Below are 16786 nucleotides of genomic sequence, written 5' to 3' on the forward strand. Positions count from 1 at the left end.
GGTTCAAGATTTCTCCTGCCTCAACCTCCCGAGTAGCTGGGATTATAGGCATGCGCCACCAGGCCTGGCTAATTTTTCTATTATTAGTAGAAACGGGGTTTCTCCATATTGGCCCGGGTGGTCTGGAACTCCTGACTTCAGGTGATCCACCTGCTTTGGCCTCCTAAAGTGCTGGGATTACAGGTGTGAGCCACTGCGCCCAGCGAGACCCACCTTTGTACTGGCAGACCTTCTGGATCCAGGAGAGAGGGTTCACCTTCATCAGCGAGTACGGGATGCTGATCACATGCATCATGTTCATGACGCTCTGCAATCAACAAAGGAACACGCAGGGTGAGCATGGAGGGGCACGCAGAGGAGCAGCTCTCAGCCAGTGGCACGGACACTAGGCCGCACAGGGGCAGGGGGAGCTCTCAGGGAGCGCTGCAGACACCATGTGCACAGGCCCCTGGAGGCTCCTTAGGATAGGGCTGGCAGGGATGGCAAGTACAGAGGAGCATAGTAGAGGAGCAGCTCTCAGTGAGTGCCATGGACACCAGACTGCACAGGCCCCCAGGGAAGGAGGAGAAGAAGCAGCTCTCATGGAGCACCGTGGACACCAGGCTGCACGGGCCAGGAGGAGCAGCAGTTCTCAAGGAGCACCATGGACACCAGGCTGCAAGGGCCCGGAGGAGCAGCAGCTCTCAGGGAGCGCTGCGGACACCAGGCTGCACGGGCCGGGAGGAGAAGCAGTTCTCAGGGAGCACCACAGACACCAGGCTGCACGGGACCCAAGGATCAGCAGCTCTCAGGGAGCGCCGCGGACACCGGGCTGTACAGGCCTGGAGGAGGAGCGGTCGCACAGGACCCTGGAAGCTCCTCAGGGTGGGGATGGCGGGGATGGCTGGTCTGCATGAATGTGACATGGTAGGGTCTGGGTGTAATCCTTTAAAACATGTCCATGAAAAGCGACTTCCCAAGGTCTCCCTCGAACTCCACTGCTTTCCCTAAACTACTCCTGACAGAATTAAATAATTTAAGTCCAAATCTTTTTAAGATGAAACCTTTGGTGAAACAGATCGTCATTTTCAACAGCCTTTCGTATCCTCAAAGCCTAATTCTTCCCAGTGTGTTATGCTAACTTTTATTCCACAGAACCCATCTTGAGAACCGCACGCTGCTCTGAATCGCAGGGGCAGGGGAAGCTCGGATTCTGGGCTCTGGCCGGGCCTTGCTGCGGCAGATTACGACTTCTGACAAAAATAAACTGGGAAACGCTGGCTAGTACCTGCACACTGCTGCACACAGAGGCTGGGACTCACACCTACAGGGGCGGCAGGAACACACCTGCCTCACACCGCAGCAGTCAGACCAGGCACCACCTGGCAGGCTGGGATTCTTGCAGTCTTGTAGGCTACGGGGTGGGGGCAGACGAGAGGGCAGAGACCCCTCTGCCACTGGCTCGATTTGGGAAGCTCCAGGTGAAAGCGAAAAAGCATGTGCCTTCCCTCCCCAGAGCTCTGCCGACTCCCCCCCACTCTGTGCTGGAGGAGGTAAGGGTGTCTTAAAAGATGCTGCTGCCTGCTCAGAGACCTCGCTTTAGATGTGACAGTGGAGAGACTCGCACCTGCCAGGGCTGCCAGCTGTACCCCGGAGCACAGAGCAGGCAGGCTGGCACCACCAGCGGGAGCTCCTCAGAGAGGCGGCCCCGCGACGAGGCCTCGAAAGCAGGGCTGTGTGGACAACGTCACAGCCGGAAACTTGGGTGTTCTAATAACGAGAGTGACTAACAGCACCAGTGATGTAGCTGTCTGTTCTTTAGGACCTGATCATTGAATCACATGCGTGAAACGTGTACGTGGAGTGGGTGCTTCAACTTTAGACCACAGAATTCTCACACCAGCCACGTCAAATAGGATCGTCGTTCCATTCACAGACAGAAAAACTGAGGTTTGGATTTGAGAAGGGACTTGGACGCACGTGTGACATGCCTGAGTCACAAAGCTAAGAAAGTAAAGGCTGAGACACAAGCCCAGGTCCTCCAATCCCAAAGCCGGGGCTCCCACCGCACCAGCACACAATGGTGCTGGGACCACACTGCTCCATCCTATCCCAGGTCCTCCAATCCCAAAGCAGGGGCTCCCACTGCACCAGCACACGACGGTGCTGGGAACACGCTGCTCCATCTTACCCCCTAACAGCATCCAGACTTGAGAGACGACCCGTGTGTAACACGGAAAGAAGCCAGCCGGGCTGCTCTGCAGCCACAGATATTTGCTCTAGGAAATGCTTGCCAGCTCCTCTTCACATGAATTCTGGTTCGCCCAGAAACGGCGAATACAGGAATTCCTGTATTCATATGCCCATCACTCACGTGACAACTACTAGAATTTTCTACCTCCAAAAGGTAAGAAGCTTCAGCGTAAGAAATTATTCAAAAGAAAAATGAGTGAAAATTACCACATATGAAACAGATGGGGGGAGCATCTAAGCAGTCATGCTCCACGTAGCTTTTAAGGGCCAAGCCCACCTTAAACAAATAACAAGGCTACTTCGCCACGAGAAGTGCCCAAGCCCAGCACGTCATCCAGGGCACTCGTGACTGTGAGACAGTCGTTTCCCTACAACACACACAGACTGCCATCCTCAAGGGCAAATCTGGAAACTACTTTCCCCCGCAGAGTAACACAATAGCAGGCCCCACCGACTCAACAAACAACAGAAACATCCAGCTAACCAGATGTACGGGACAGTAGCCCACACACGAACCAACCTTTGACGTTATTCTAAGATACTGAATGCCAAAAGCGCGGGAAGAAAGATAATGATCTCCACCTGAGCCCTGGAAGGCTGTTTTCGGCAGCTGTAACCTCAATCCACGTGTCCAAGACCCTCACACCAGTGGCTGCTGACACAACTGGCTTTGTGGTGCAGTTGTGAACCACGTTAGTGGACAACCTCGGTCTTCTAACAGTGACGATTTTCTGCTTCACAGTGTGGCAGGAAGCAGCTTGCACAAGTGAAACGTAGGCAAATCTAGGCATTTGTATTCCTACACCCAGCACACTCCTGTGTGGACAGGCAGGGTGAGCAGAGGGACTCCGGTGTGGACAGGCAGTGCGGGGGGGGGGGGGGGGGGCGACTCCTGTGTGGACAGACAGTGTGGGGAGGGGACTCCTGTGTGGACAGACAGTGTGGGGTGGGGGGACTCCTGTGTGGACAGACAGTGTGGGGAGGGGACTCCTGTGTGGACAGACAGTGAGGGGAGGGGGACTCCTGTGTGGACAGGCAGTGCGGGGTGGGAGGGGGACTCCTGTGTGGACAGACAGTGAGGGGAGGGGACTCCTGTGTGGACAGGCAGGGTGGGGAGGGGACTCCTGTGTGGACAGTGTGGAGAGACGACTCCTGCATGGACAGGCAGGGTAGGGAGGGGACTCCTGTGTGGACAGACAGTGTGGAGAGGCGACTCCTGTGTGGACAGGCAGGGCGGGGTGGGGAGCGACTCCTGTGTGGACAGGCAGGGCGGGGTGGGGACTCCTGTGTGGACAGACAGTGTGGGGAGGGGACTCCTGTGTGGACAGACAGTGTGGGGAGGGGACTCCTGTGTGGACAGACAGTGTGGGGTGGGGGGACTCCTGTGTGGACAGGCAGGGCGGGGTGGGGGGCGACTCCTGCATGGACAGGCAGGGTGGGAGGGGGACTCCTGTGCGGACAGACAGTGAGGAGAGGGGGACTCCTGTGTGGACAGACAGTGTGGGGTGGGAGGGGGACTCCTGTGTGGACAGACAGTGTGGGGAGGGGGACTCCTGTGTGGACAGACACGGCCGAGGGGACCTCACTTACTGTCAGGATGCCATGCCAGAGCCCGACGTCCTTCTTGAAATCCAGCACATTCACAATAGTTTCAGCTGCACAACAGAGGAAGTCAGGAGATTTTTACTTAGGACAGGGCAGCAACAGATCAAAATGCAAAGAAAATCCAGTACTGCATCAGGGGAAATAACAGATCTTGGGAAAATATTATTTTGCCATATCTTGGTGGAAATTCTGTAGACTCCAAGTAGGCCGGTTTGAGTGCTGGCCACCCTGGAGTTTCTAGACAGATATCCTGACACATGAGTGAGCAGCGTTAGCTCTCCACACTGCGCCTTAAAACGCAGCGTTCCTTCTCCTTTTATATATTTCCCCCTCTCTGCCTTTTTCTTTAAAAGATTTCTTTTCACTTCCTCATGACTCTCCCAGGAAAGGAAGCTTTGCAGCTGGCATGCCCTCTGCGCACAGAGGAGGAGGTGGATTTTTGGCAACACAGGGGCCTACACAGCTCTACTGGAAGTCTCCAAGGTTGGAGCTGCAATATAAAAAGGAGGCACTGCAATTGGGAAGACGGGGAGGAAAATCTATTCAATGACTATGGGAGAGGGCTCTAAAAAGGTGCTAAAAGCTCGTGCTTGATGAGGTTTACTATCACAGAGCATGCTGGCCCTGAACAGGCCCAGCTTTCTCCTGAAGTCACCTGGCCAGCCAAGGTCAGCAGCTGCCTGCAGGTGACTCAGTCTCACCTCCCCTTCCAAAGGCTAAAGTGTGGAGAATAATAGACAGGAGGCTTTCACAATAAATGGCCAAAAGTAAACAACCTAAGTTCCTTTTGAAAGTGGTGAAGTAAAGAGCGAACGTATCATTCCCTCCCCAACCTCCACAAGTGTGACCACCCTGGACCTTGGAGGCGCAGGGGGCAGTGCGTCCCCAGGTGTGAAAACTCCATGGCCAAACATCAGAACACCCACGAGACACACACGCTGTTTTTAAAAGGGAGATTATGAGGATGGGCAGATAATAAAAATAGTAGAAAAAGAAAAGTGTTTCATTCCACAGCGGAGCGGCAGTTGCCACCACGGCTTCGTGAAGTTCCAGAAAGAGACGCCAGGGAGGGGTGCACGCCGCAGCGGTGCCCTGTCAGGGGCCTGGTCAAGGGGATGTCAGGGAGCCTCGGGGGGTCTCCGGAGGGGGTCTCAAGGGGCCTCGGGGCATCCCAAGGGATCTCAGGGGCATGGGGGTTCTCTGGGGTCTCAAGGGGCCTCGGGGCATCCCAAGGGATCTCAGGGCCACGGGGATTCTCTGGGGGTTCTCTGGGGTCTCAAGGGGCCTCGGGGTATCCCAAGGGATCTCAGGGACATGGGGGTTCTCTGGAGTCTCAAGGGGCCTCGGGCCATCCCAAGGGATCTCAGGGGCATGGGGGTTCTCTGGGGTCTCAAGGGGCCTCGGGGCATCCCAAGGGATCTCAGGGGCATGGGGGTTCTCTGGGGTCTCAAAGGGCCTCAGGACATCCCAAGGGATCTCAGGGGCATGGGGGTTCTCAAGGGGTCTCAAAGGGCCTCAGGGTACATCACAGCATCTCAGAACATCTCAGGAGGTTTCAGGGGATATCAGCAGGACTCAGGCCACCAATGGGGGGAGTCTCTGGGGTCCCCGGGGTCGCACCCTCCCCTCTCTGTGCCATTTCAGTGTGGTTGCCACAGTTCCCTCAAGTTCCCTCCACTCACTTCCCCTCTTTGCCTCCCATACCAGCCCACCCAGGGGAAGGAAAACACATCACGAGCACCAATGCAGAGACTCTGACTCAATTGGGAGGGTGGGTGGACACACAGGCGTTTTCTTTACAACTAAAGATACGCTCATGTGCACCCAGGGATGAAGCTCCACGGCGTTAACAGCGTCTCCCCAGATCCACATGCTGAAGCCCAGGCCCCGGCGTGGCTGTGTGGAGAGCGCACCTTTCAGGAGGTCCTTCGCATTCAGTGGGGTGGTAGGGATGGGTTCCTAACTGCACATCTTCTCACACCTCCTACGAGCAACCTGGAAGAAACCCCCACTGGGAACTGCCCAAGGACACGCTGACCTCAGACCTCCGCGCTGTGCGGACATAAATGTCTGCTGTTGAAGCCGCCCAGTCTGTAGTATTTGCTATGGTAGGCTGAGCTGATATCCTAACTCAACAATAAGTTCATGTCAGCGGAGCTGGGCACAAAGTTCACGCTATTTCTATGGCTCCTCGTGGGAGTGATGTGGCCTTCGTGTCAGGTGTCCCGGTTAGAACCAGGGTCCCAAGGAGTCAGGGTCTGGCACCCCACCTTCCGTGTAGCCGCACGCCTGCGTCAGGGCCTGGCAGTGTGTCAGCAGCGCAGTCCTCGTCACCGTCACACCCAGCACACTGCCATCCTTACACGTCTTGTACTGAAACGAGACAAAGTGTGAGGGAAGTGGGGCTGACAGGTCACTGCAGTTTTTCTGGTTACTTGAGGTTCTCCAAGTCCCTGAATTTTGGCACTCGTGTAACCGTCAGAAACACACGTTAGTGCCAAGGCCACACTCAGGGCCAGTGGAGGAGGCCAAGGCTGACTCACCTCAATATACGCAGTGTCATTATTGGCATCTTTAATGTGTGGGAACCAGTCTCGGGGCGGTTTGGAGAGATGTTTAGACTCTGTGACAAACCACAGCAGCTTTGGCCAACCTTGGAAACAAACAACAAGTTCCTTTTAAATGTTACTCTGAAAGGAGGTCTGTAGAATTTCTCCCCATTTATGTGGTACCCTTTCAAACACGTCAACTAGATCGAATCTCTGGTGTTTCTGGATTTCATGAGATCTAAGACATCAACAGAAGAGCGCCCAAGCCGCCACCATGCGTTACCTCACGTCACCCCATGGGCTGGCAACTCGGCTGTGTCATCAGGGACGAGAACGCGTGAAAACTCATGGGTCTGTGACTGACGTTTCATTCCACAGAGGATTGAAACCGAGGCGGGGTGACGTATTCCCGCACCCGTCTTCTGACAAAGGACGTGGGCACGCGAGCTCTCGGAGGCTCGGTGGCATACCTTTAAACTGTGGGATCTCTCCCGTTGGGCTTTTTGGAAGTCCTTTATGGCAGGCGTCACTAGTCAAGGCTACAGTAACTCCGCAGCTTCCAAGCAAGAAACCTATCTGCTGGCTCCCTGCATCCTGAGAGGGCAACAGAGAGAGAGGGGTTGAGAATCCACGACCTGCCCCGCTCCGCCCAGCCTTCGGCCCTCCCTCCAGCGTTCACACGGACCCTTGAGTCTGCAGAACCAGGATCCAACCCCAGCCCTGCTGCTTGGTATCTGTGGGACCCTGAACAGGTGAGACTGCATGGCCTCAGTGTCCTCACGTGTACAACAGGTATAGAAAGAACAGCTGTCTCCCAGGTTTGTTGAGGGATAAATTAGAAGAGGGTGTGGAAAGTGCTCAGTGCAGGCTGGTGTTCAGCGGGTCGCGTTAAGAGCCTGCTGTTATAGCTCTCTCCGATTCCATAAGACTATGATTATACAACACAATTACTGTAGAGAATAGACAGGGCCTGAAAAAACACTTCTACTAACATGCTAACACCAAGTGCCTGATCTTTAAAACACTCAAAGACCAAAGGCACGAAAGGCACACCTGTCATGGGTGCCAGGCAGGGCACCTCGGCCAGAGGAAGGAAGACCTGGGTCACTTTCTCCTCACCCTGAGCAGCCCAGTCTCAGCGAAATAACTGAAGCTTGCTGAAACAGGCCACTGCTGTGCAGCCCCACTGGAGACACCACATACAGGTGGCTCCAGGCTGCCAGCTCCGGTTCGGGAAGGTCAGACCTCAGCAGACCCACGCCAGTCGTCACTCCTGTCCAGCTGCCCAATGGCAGGTGGGCGAGCAGCCAAGGCACTCGCATCACTCTCTCTACACCCACCAGCTGTGCCAGCTGTGTGGGTTTTCCATTATTTGATTCATAAAATAAACTGAAAGCTCCAAAACAGCCAGGGTTCCAGGAATTAAAAATGCCACATTGTAGTGAGCAAGTCACCGTCTTCGCTCCCCAGATGGCTCAGCATGAACCCCTCAATTATGGACCCTACAAGGCCTGGTTGCTGTCGGTAATCAGAGGCCTGGCTGTGGATCTTCCCACCTGTTCCCTGATAACAGGAAAACATGAGCTGAAGAGTGGTGTTTTCACCTGGGTAAATCAGGCAGATTTAAAATTTCAAAGCTGTAGTCTCTTAAGTGTTTAGTACTTTTCTTATTGTAGATTTAAATCTACAGTGAAAACACCTCTCTGTGGAATTTTCATGGAGCAACAGCCAAACGAGCCAACCAGCACACGCAGGGCAGCTCCCCAAGATCTGGCCGCCGGGAGCTCTGCGGACAGATGGAACCCACTTCGGGGACATCTTGTGGTGCTTTTCACACAGGCGCTGCTTGCTCAAGTAAAGCCCTAATCAGTCACTTTAATGTGAATCTGAACATCACATTAGCAAATGTCCCGACTCTTGAAGGGGCACAGGTGAGGGGCAGAGGTGGGGCGACATCAGCTTCTGCAGCAGGAAGGCGGCTCTGCTGAGCCAGGACGTGCCAGGCCGAGGCAGGAGAACATGCGTGACTGTCACAAGACGGAGGAACGGCTGAGGCCAGTCGCTCATGGCTGTGGGTGGAATGCTGACCTCAGGCCAGGAGCCAACCTTTCGCTAAACCCTGCCCTGGTAGTGTCTGCCCGTGATTTAATCCCCCAAATGATAAAATCATACACATAAGAAGATCCCAAAAAATAAGGAAGAGACTGAAAACCACAGGAGCAGCAGGCCTGGGAGGATACGGCTGCTATTCAGCCAAGGTGAGGCTGGGCCTGCTGCTCCTCCGCACGTGTAGAGTGCCCCCCGCGGCCCCGTCAGACGCCAGCCCTCAGCACAGCTCTGCCCAGCCCTGGCCAGCGTGCTCAGAACAGCACTTAACCATGTCTCACCCTACACACCCATGTGGGAGGCAGCCCAGTGGAGTCTTCAACACACACACGTGCCCAGGTACACACGCGCCCAGGTACACACGCGCACACACTCACACACACACTTAACACTCTCACACGTGCCCATGCACGCACACACACGTCCCCACACGCACACACACAATACACACACACTCAACACACACACGTGCCCACACACAGGCGCGCACACACACTCAACAAAGAAAGGGACCGGACAGATGGACCCTGCACACAGCACCTGAAGCAAAGGGCTGCGTGTCCTCAGTGGGCCTCACGACCTCTGCAGGTGACCCAAGGATAGGACCCGGCTGCACCTGGACTAGTGGCTTTCCTGACTCACAGGCCACAGTCCTCTGTCCTTGGAAAGGTGGCGTCGGCCTCAGTCTGGCTGGATCTGAGGCCAACTCCAGGAAACAGGTGCTACATCTCAGGAAAGTGAATAAAAACAATCCTCCCAGGATGCATTCAGAAAACTAGGTTCTCATCAGGGTCTTTATTCGAAGACACTTCTAGCGGCTGTAGGACTGGCAGATGGAAGCAATATTAGGATTCACATACTTAACTACACGAATATGCTCATCTGACCTCACTTTGACTTGCACCATAGCCAACAGATTCTTTCAGTTAAAAATAAGCAAAGTTCTCTAAGACCAATAAACTGCTACTTTCTAAAGGCACACTTCTGAAAGGATGGCACCCAAATGGCTAACAGGTCCATGAAAAGGTGCTCGACATCACTAATCATCAGGGAAACGCAAATTAAAACCACAGGGAAGCCAGGCGCGACGGCTCAGGCCTGTAATCCCAGCATTTTGGGTGGTCATGGCAGGCAGATCACTGGAGGTCAGGGGTTCAAGACCAGCCTGGCCAGCATGACTAAACCCCAATCTCTACTAAAAATATAAAGATTAGCCAGGTGCCATGGTACGCGCCTGTAATCCCAGCTACTCAGGAGGCTGAGGCAGGAGAATAGCTTGAACCCGGGAAGCGGAGGTTGCAGTGAGCAGAGATTGCGTCACTGCACTCCAGCCTGGGTGACAGAGCGAGACTCCGTCTCAAAAAAAAAAAAAAAAAAAGGAAAAGGAAAAAAAAAAACAACCCACAAGGAGACATCACCTCACACTGCTTGCACTGGTTACAACGTGTTTATCAAAAAGAGGAAAAATACCCGTTGATGAGGATGCAGAGAAAAGAAAACCCTTGGCACACTATTGGTGGGAATGCAAATTAGCACAGCCATTATGGAAAATGGTATGGAGATTTCTCAAAAACCTAAATATAGAACTACCATATGATCCAGCAATCTTGCTACTGGGTATTGGGCCAAAGGAACTGAAATTGATCAGGAATCCAGATTATCGGCATCCCTACATTCACTGGAGTGTTATCCACAAGGGTCAAGAAGACAAATCAACCATAGTGCCCAAAGACCCACGAATGGATGCAGAGCAGGCAGAGCCGGCACACTGGGCGCTATTCAGCCTTCAGCGAGGAGGGAAGCCGGGCCTGTGCTGAACCGGAAGGACATTAAGTCACACAGTGGGTGTTACTCAGCCTTCAGTGAGGAGGAAAGCCTGCTGTGTGCTAAACTGGAAGGACATTATGGCACACAGTGGGTGCTATTCAGCCTTCAGCGAGGAGGGAACCCTGCCTTGTGCTGAACCAGAAGGACATTACATCACACAGTGGGTGCTATTCAGCCTTCAGCGAGGAGGGAACCCTGCCTTGTGCTGAACCAGAAGGACATTACATCACACAGTGGGTGCTATTCAGCCTTCAGCGAGGAGGGAAGCCTGCCTTGTGCTGAACCGGAAGGACATTATGGCACACAGTGGGTGCTATTCAGCCTTCAGGGAGGAGGGAAGCCTGCCGTGTGCTGAACCAGGAGGACATTACATCACACAGTGGGTGCTATTCAGCCTTCAGGGAGGAGGGAAGCCTGCCATGTGCTGAACCGGAAGGACGCTAGGCCACACAGTGGGCGCTATTCAGCCTTCAGCGAGGAGGGAAGCCTGCTCTGTGCTGAACCGAAGGACATTACGTCACATAGTGGGCGCTATTCAGCCTTCAGCGAGGACGGAAGCCTGCAACGTGCTGAACTGGAAGGACATTACCTCACACAGTGGGTGCTATTCAGCCTTCAGACAGGAGGGAAGGTGGCCGTATGCTGAACAGGAAGGACATTGTGCCACACAGTGGGCACTATTCAGCCTTCAGTGAGGAGGGAAGCCTGCCGTATGCTGAACCAGGACATTAGGCTGCCGGAAATAAGCCAGGCACAGAAAGACCAAGGCTACATGAGCTCATTTACATGTAGCATTTAGCAGTGAATAGAATGGTGACCAGGAGGGCTGGGGGGGAGGGAGGAGACGGGGGTGGGGGAGGGAGGAGATGGGGAGATGTTGGTCAGAAGAGACAAAGCCTCAGATTGGAGAAAGAGGTTTTGAGATCTATTGCAGAGCAGGGTAACTATAATCAATGAAAATGTAATCTACATTTCAAAATAACGAAGAGTATATTCCAAATGTCTTACCATAAAAAATGAGAGGTAAGCAAGGTGACAGATATGTTAATCAGTTTGATAAACATTCCATGTTGTATGCATATATCAGAACATCACACTCTACCCCATAAATGTATATAATTATAACTTGTCAGTTAAAATAATATTTAAAAAATAAAATCAAGTCACGGTGTCTTTAGACCTGAGAGGCTCGGCCTCAGGGGAGGGTCTCTGTACTTCACCCGTGAAATCACTTGTGGCTTCCCTAGAATTCTATCCCATGACCACTGGTTGGCACAGTAAAGGTTTCTAAATGCCTTGTTAAGGTCTGTGCATTCTCCACAGCTTTCTGCAAAGCCTGAGGCATCTGTAGGCAAAGTCACCTCAGGGTTATATTGGCACAGAGAGGGCAAGACAGGAATGTCAGCCCTTTCTTCTGAGAGGGGTTTTGGGGCTTGGTGATAAAACCACACCCACAGAGGGCCCCTCCCTATGTCCTGGAGGTGAGGGACAGGCAGGGGCTCTTTCCTGTCCCCGTGTCCTCATCACATGCACAGGTTACAGTCACTGACACGTAAGTCCCCAGGGACCTCCCAGCGTGAGAAGTCCTGGCCTCCTGAGATGTCCCCACACCGTTCTCCTGCTATGATCCCTGCCCTCTGACCACAGAGTCCCCCTGAGATGCCCCTCATCCCCATGTGGACCCTGCCCTGTGCACAGTGAACGTGCAGCCTCTAGTCGGGTACAAGGGGCTCTCAGCTGAGGGGGACTGTTGGGTCCTCCTGTGGGGGAGGAAAGCTGTCCTCTTCCTCCATCATCACTGCCACAGCTTCCCAGCCACGTGGCCTTGGAAAGATTTCTGATCTGTTCAAAACGTATGGTTTATGTCTCTACTACCATTCAAAGGTACTTAATTCATTATTTCAGAGCATCTTAAACGTGTTACAGTGAAACGTTTCATGGCTGAAATAAATGCCACCTTGGTATTTGGAGCTATGCCTAGGATTTGAGATAATAGGATGGCATTTCTGCCAACCTGAGAGCAGCACTCCAACATGCTCAGGAAAACCACCTCCCCCCTTTATCCAAATCATTTTCCTCTACAAACCAGCCTGGACTGGAGGATACCAGGCTATACACTTTAACATGGATAAATACAAATTATTGAAGTGAAGAAAAGAAGAAATAATTGTTACGAATAACAATGATAAATGTTTTGTGGCTGGTTATTGAACCATCACCACATGCTCATGCCTACAAGTTCCTGCAAATCATCATTTCACTGTCGCTTAGAGACCTCAGAGCATGTCCAGAGAGCCCCTAACCACGGACATGAACATCAGCTAAAGAGAAGCCTCGTAAACTCCTCACTAGATCCCAGGACTGGGGTTAACTATAGTACTGAGGCTGTCATGTAAGCATGACTGGAGTCCTCCAGTCCTTCCACTTTTCTCACCTGTTGTGAAGACCATGGGACCCAGGGGATGAGAAAGCACCTCACGGGAAGTCTGAGCTGTCTGATGCACACGTGGAGTGCTGGCTGCAAATCCGGTGGGGGGGGGGGGGAAACTGGCTGCAAATCCGGTGGGGGGCAAACTGGCATTCTCCCATAGCAGCTACCACAGACTCCCCTGCCTCTGCCAGACACGAGCATACTCAGGAGGCCAAGCATGAACCTCCTGGCTTTGTACATAGGAAATAAAAATAGCAATCATCTTTCCTGTTTCCAAAAGGAACCCTGTGTTCTCTCCCTTCCCATCCAAGGGGAAGTTTGAAATGCAACCATGTAACTGGCACAGACTCTGAAGAGATACCCACGTGGCAGATGGTTTTCTTAAATATTGAGTCAACAAACTTTAATGTTGGAGTAGCCACAAAGACAGCTGAAGTTTCTTTGCCTGGGCTACCTGTGATTGTTGCCTTTTTAGAGCTGGAAGAGTCACCCACACCGTGTACACATTAAAGATGTGCTAAAGGGGCCAGGCGCAGTGGCTCACACCTGTCATTCCAGCCCTGTGGGAGGCCAAGGTGGGCAGATCACCTGAGGTCAGGAGTTCGAGACCAGCCTGGCCAACATAACAAAACCTCATCTCCACTAAAAATACAAAAATTAGCCAGGTGTGGTGGCACACGCCTGTAATCTCAGCTACTCAGGAGACTGAGGTAGGAGAATGGCTTGAACCCGAGAGGCAGAGGTTGCAGTGAGCTGAAATTGTGCCACTGCACTCCAGCCTGGGAGACACAGCGACTCCATCTCAAAAAAAAAAAAAAAATGTGCTAAAGGGAGCTGATGGTTTAAGGGCAGTGTGCACAGGCACATTGCAGGTTCAGACCTGGGCAGTCCCTTGGGGCACGTGCTGCTGGCTTCCTCCTACACGACTGGCCGCCTACAGGGAGCAGCAGCGTGACCTGCACTGCAGCCGCCCCACTTCATGTCTCTTACAGTTACCATAACTGCTTTACAGAAGAACAAACCATCCACATGGACTAAAACCTTACATTGGTATGAGCGTAAGCCAAAAATAAAATTCTAAGCCCCTCAACCAACTGAAGAGACCTCTTCCCTCAGCCAAGGACATTCCAAAGTTAACCTGAAAAACCAGTTCAGCCATGATAGGAAGGAGGGGTCGGACATGCCCCCCTTACTCCCTCATCCTCTGTTTGAAATTCAGACACAGTTGACCAGCAATGGCATTAAAACAGAGACCTCCAGATTGACAAAGCTGACTCTCTGTAGCAATAAGATACCAACATGACAAATAACAGGCCCTGAAAGAAATCGAAGTATTTTACCTCAAAATATATTTCTTTGACATAGTTTGAAATAGCCCTATAAAGCTCTCTCTTGTGGGGAAAATCTACATTCTGTAGAGAATCTCCTCCCCTTTCCAGGTCCTTTTCCTGATCCAGGGGAGAATTAACTAAGAGTCTGGCACATTTTTAAGCCTGATAAGAACCATTTACACCTATTCTCTCTGAAGCCTGCTGCCTGGAGGCTTCCTCCACATAATAAAATCCTTGGTCTCCACAACCCCGAACCCTAAGACACTGGCTTCTATTGATTTCAGGGCTTTAGATAAACTCTTTCAACCAACTGCCAATCAGAAAATCTTAGAATCCACCTGTGACCTGGAAGGCCCCCACTGCGGCTTCAAGCTGTCCCGCCCTTCTAGACCAAATGAACATATGTCTTACATGTATTGCCTAATGTCTCATGTGTCCCTAAAATGCACGAACCCAAAAGCTGCAGCCGGACCACCCTGGGCACACGTTCTCAGGACCTCCTGAGGCTGTGGCATGGCCACGTCCTCAACCTTGGCAAAATAAAATTCTAAATTGAAACCTGTCTCAAATACTTTTTGATTGACAACACACATTAATTTCTTTACATTGGATTAAACAATAATTACAATGGCAAGTTTAGTGGCTTTTTTTCATTATAGAATAAAACCTGACAAATCATAGGTCAACCTTGGACTGGATGTCAAAACACCTGAACAAAAGCAGCATCCACCACCCTTCAAAATAATAATAAAAAAAAACCTATCATTTACCCCAATTCTAGTGCACATGACACCAAGGAACAAGATTCTCAAACACCCTTGCTTTACTGACCAAGAGGCTGCTGATCCACGTTTGACCCCAAAGCAAGCTGTGCTCCACCTCCAGGACGCCCATCCCAGGCTGCAGGGCCCACTAGCGACCGCATCCCTTATCGAGGCAACCGAAGGAAACCCAGGGCCCCAGGAACAGCGAGGAGACCCTCACCCAGCCGGGATACAGCCACCGTGAAAGCCATCTCACTCAGCCAGAAACCGAGCAAAGGGTGCATTCCTTACCTTCCTGGTGAGCGGCACCTCGATGGGCACGGGGACCACCTCGGCCAGCAGGCAGCCGTAGAAAGCCGCCATGAAGGCAGCCGGATCATTGTTGGGGAACACCAGTGCCACCTGTGGGACAGGCCAGAGCGGGTCAGCATTAACGTGGGGTCCTGGCTTCCTAAGACGCCGCGGAAGAGCTTGGTTCTAGGTGAGAGGGCACGCTTCAGTGAGAACCAGGTCCTATGTAAAATGCATTTCAGTAAGCTGTGTTTTAATAAGCATCACACACCCGGCCTTGAATTCATATAGAAGACAAACGTGAACAGTCGTCTATGATACTGTCACCAGAGTACAACTGCCTTCATTTTCTGCATACTACCTTCCATACCCACACGTTTCCACATAGATGAAGTTATATCCTACTGTTTCTCACTAAGCTTTGTAAATACTTCCTTGTATTTCTATAGTCTTCATAACTGTCCTGGGACAGCTGTGCAGTTCATTAGGCCATGTGCAGGACTCAGCTCAGATCCCATGGCAGTGTTTGGCTCTGGGATCTCAGGCACAATTGTGGCCTCTCTGAGCCTTAGTGTTCTTCTCTGAAAAGTGAGAATAATGATAGAGCTGATGTCTTAATGCAGTGGTCAAGGTCAAATGAGAGAATGTACATAGTGAACTCAGTGGGCTGCTTCACACACGGCGTGGAGGCTGACTATGAGTAAAGCCCAAGTTACTGGCGCTAGGACTGGTGGCAGCATCAGTCCCCTGGTGCCACACACGTGCACGTGTTGTGGGCCCTGGCCCTGCAGCAGTCTTCCCTGTGTAGCTGCCTGGATGTGGCACCAACCCATCCTGCCAGCTCAGCCTCTCTTAGGAACTAAGTTCCTAAGAGTAGAATTATCAGAGTTCTAAAAGTGTGGTTAATATAAGTTATCAAGTAATATTGGTACCTACTAATAGATATTATGATTTTTTTTCTAAAGAAAGAAGTTCACTCTATTACCCAGGCTGGAGTGCAGTGGCACAATCATAGCTCACTGCAGCCTTGAACTCCTGGGCTCCAGTGATCCTCCTGCCTTACAGGTGAGCACTACTGCACCCAGCTAATTTTTAAAAAATATCTTTAGATGGGGTCTCACTATGTTGCCCAGGCTGGCCTCAAACTCAGTTAAATTTTAAAAAATATTTTTAAGATGGGGTCTCGTTATGTTGCCCAGGCTGGCCTCAAACTCCTGGCCTCAAGCGATTCTCCTGCCTTGGTCCCCGCAAAGTGTTGGGATTACAGATGTGAGCCACTGTTGCCTGGCCAGTATGTTTTCTGATGGTCCTTAACAGTATGGTGTATCTTGACGAAGAACAATTTTCCTTCGATGTTAGAGTGTTAATAGACAACCCTATTTCTGGATTCCCACTAAGCCCTGTGAACTCTGCTTCTATTTTAACACAGGTTACTCGTACATGTGTGGTAGCATTAGCGTTACTCTTCCTTATGGACAAGTTTGGTACGTTTTCATCAGCCCATGAATCCTGTGATTTTACATGTGTGGTAGCATTAGCATTACTCTTCCTTACGGACAAGTTTGGTACGTTTTCATCAGCACATGAATCCTGTGATTTTACACGTGTGGTAGCATTAGCGTTACTCTTCCTTATGGACAAGTTTGGTAT

The 16786-nt window shown here is 51.8% G+C and overlaps 1 protein-coding gene across 4 annotated transcripts in view; it reads right to left on the minus strand.

Moving 5' to 3' along the window:
- Window positions 1-16786, minus strand: part of DIP2C (disco interacting protein 2 homolog C) — a 432829-nt gene that overhangs the window by 116607 nt on the left and 299436 nt on the right. For all 4 annotated transcript variants that reach the window (XM_034929848.3, XM_034929851.3, XM_034929850.3 and 1 more), the window contains 6 exons: window positions 15137-15247; window positions 6857-6980; window positions 6381-6490; window positions 6108-6210; window positions 3823-3887; window positions 214-307 (listed from right to left, as the gene is read on the minus strand). In XM_034929848.3, coding sequence (XP_034785739.1) covers window positions 214-307; window positions 3823-3887; window positions 6108-6210; window positions 6381-6490; window positions 6857-6980; window positions 15137-15247 — 607 coding nt within the window. The remainder of the gene's footprint in view (window positions 1-213; window positions 308-3822; window positions 3888-6107; window positions 6211-6380; window positions 6491-6856; window positions 6981-15136; window positions 15248-16786) is intronic.

The sequence above is a fragment of the Pan paniscus genome, chromosome 8 (assembly GCF_029289425.2).
Source record: "Pan paniscus chromosome 8, NHGRI_mPanPan1-v2.0_pri, whole genome shotgun sequence".
NCBI lineage: Eukaryota > Metazoa > Chordata > Mammalia > Primates > Hominidae > Pan > Pan paniscus.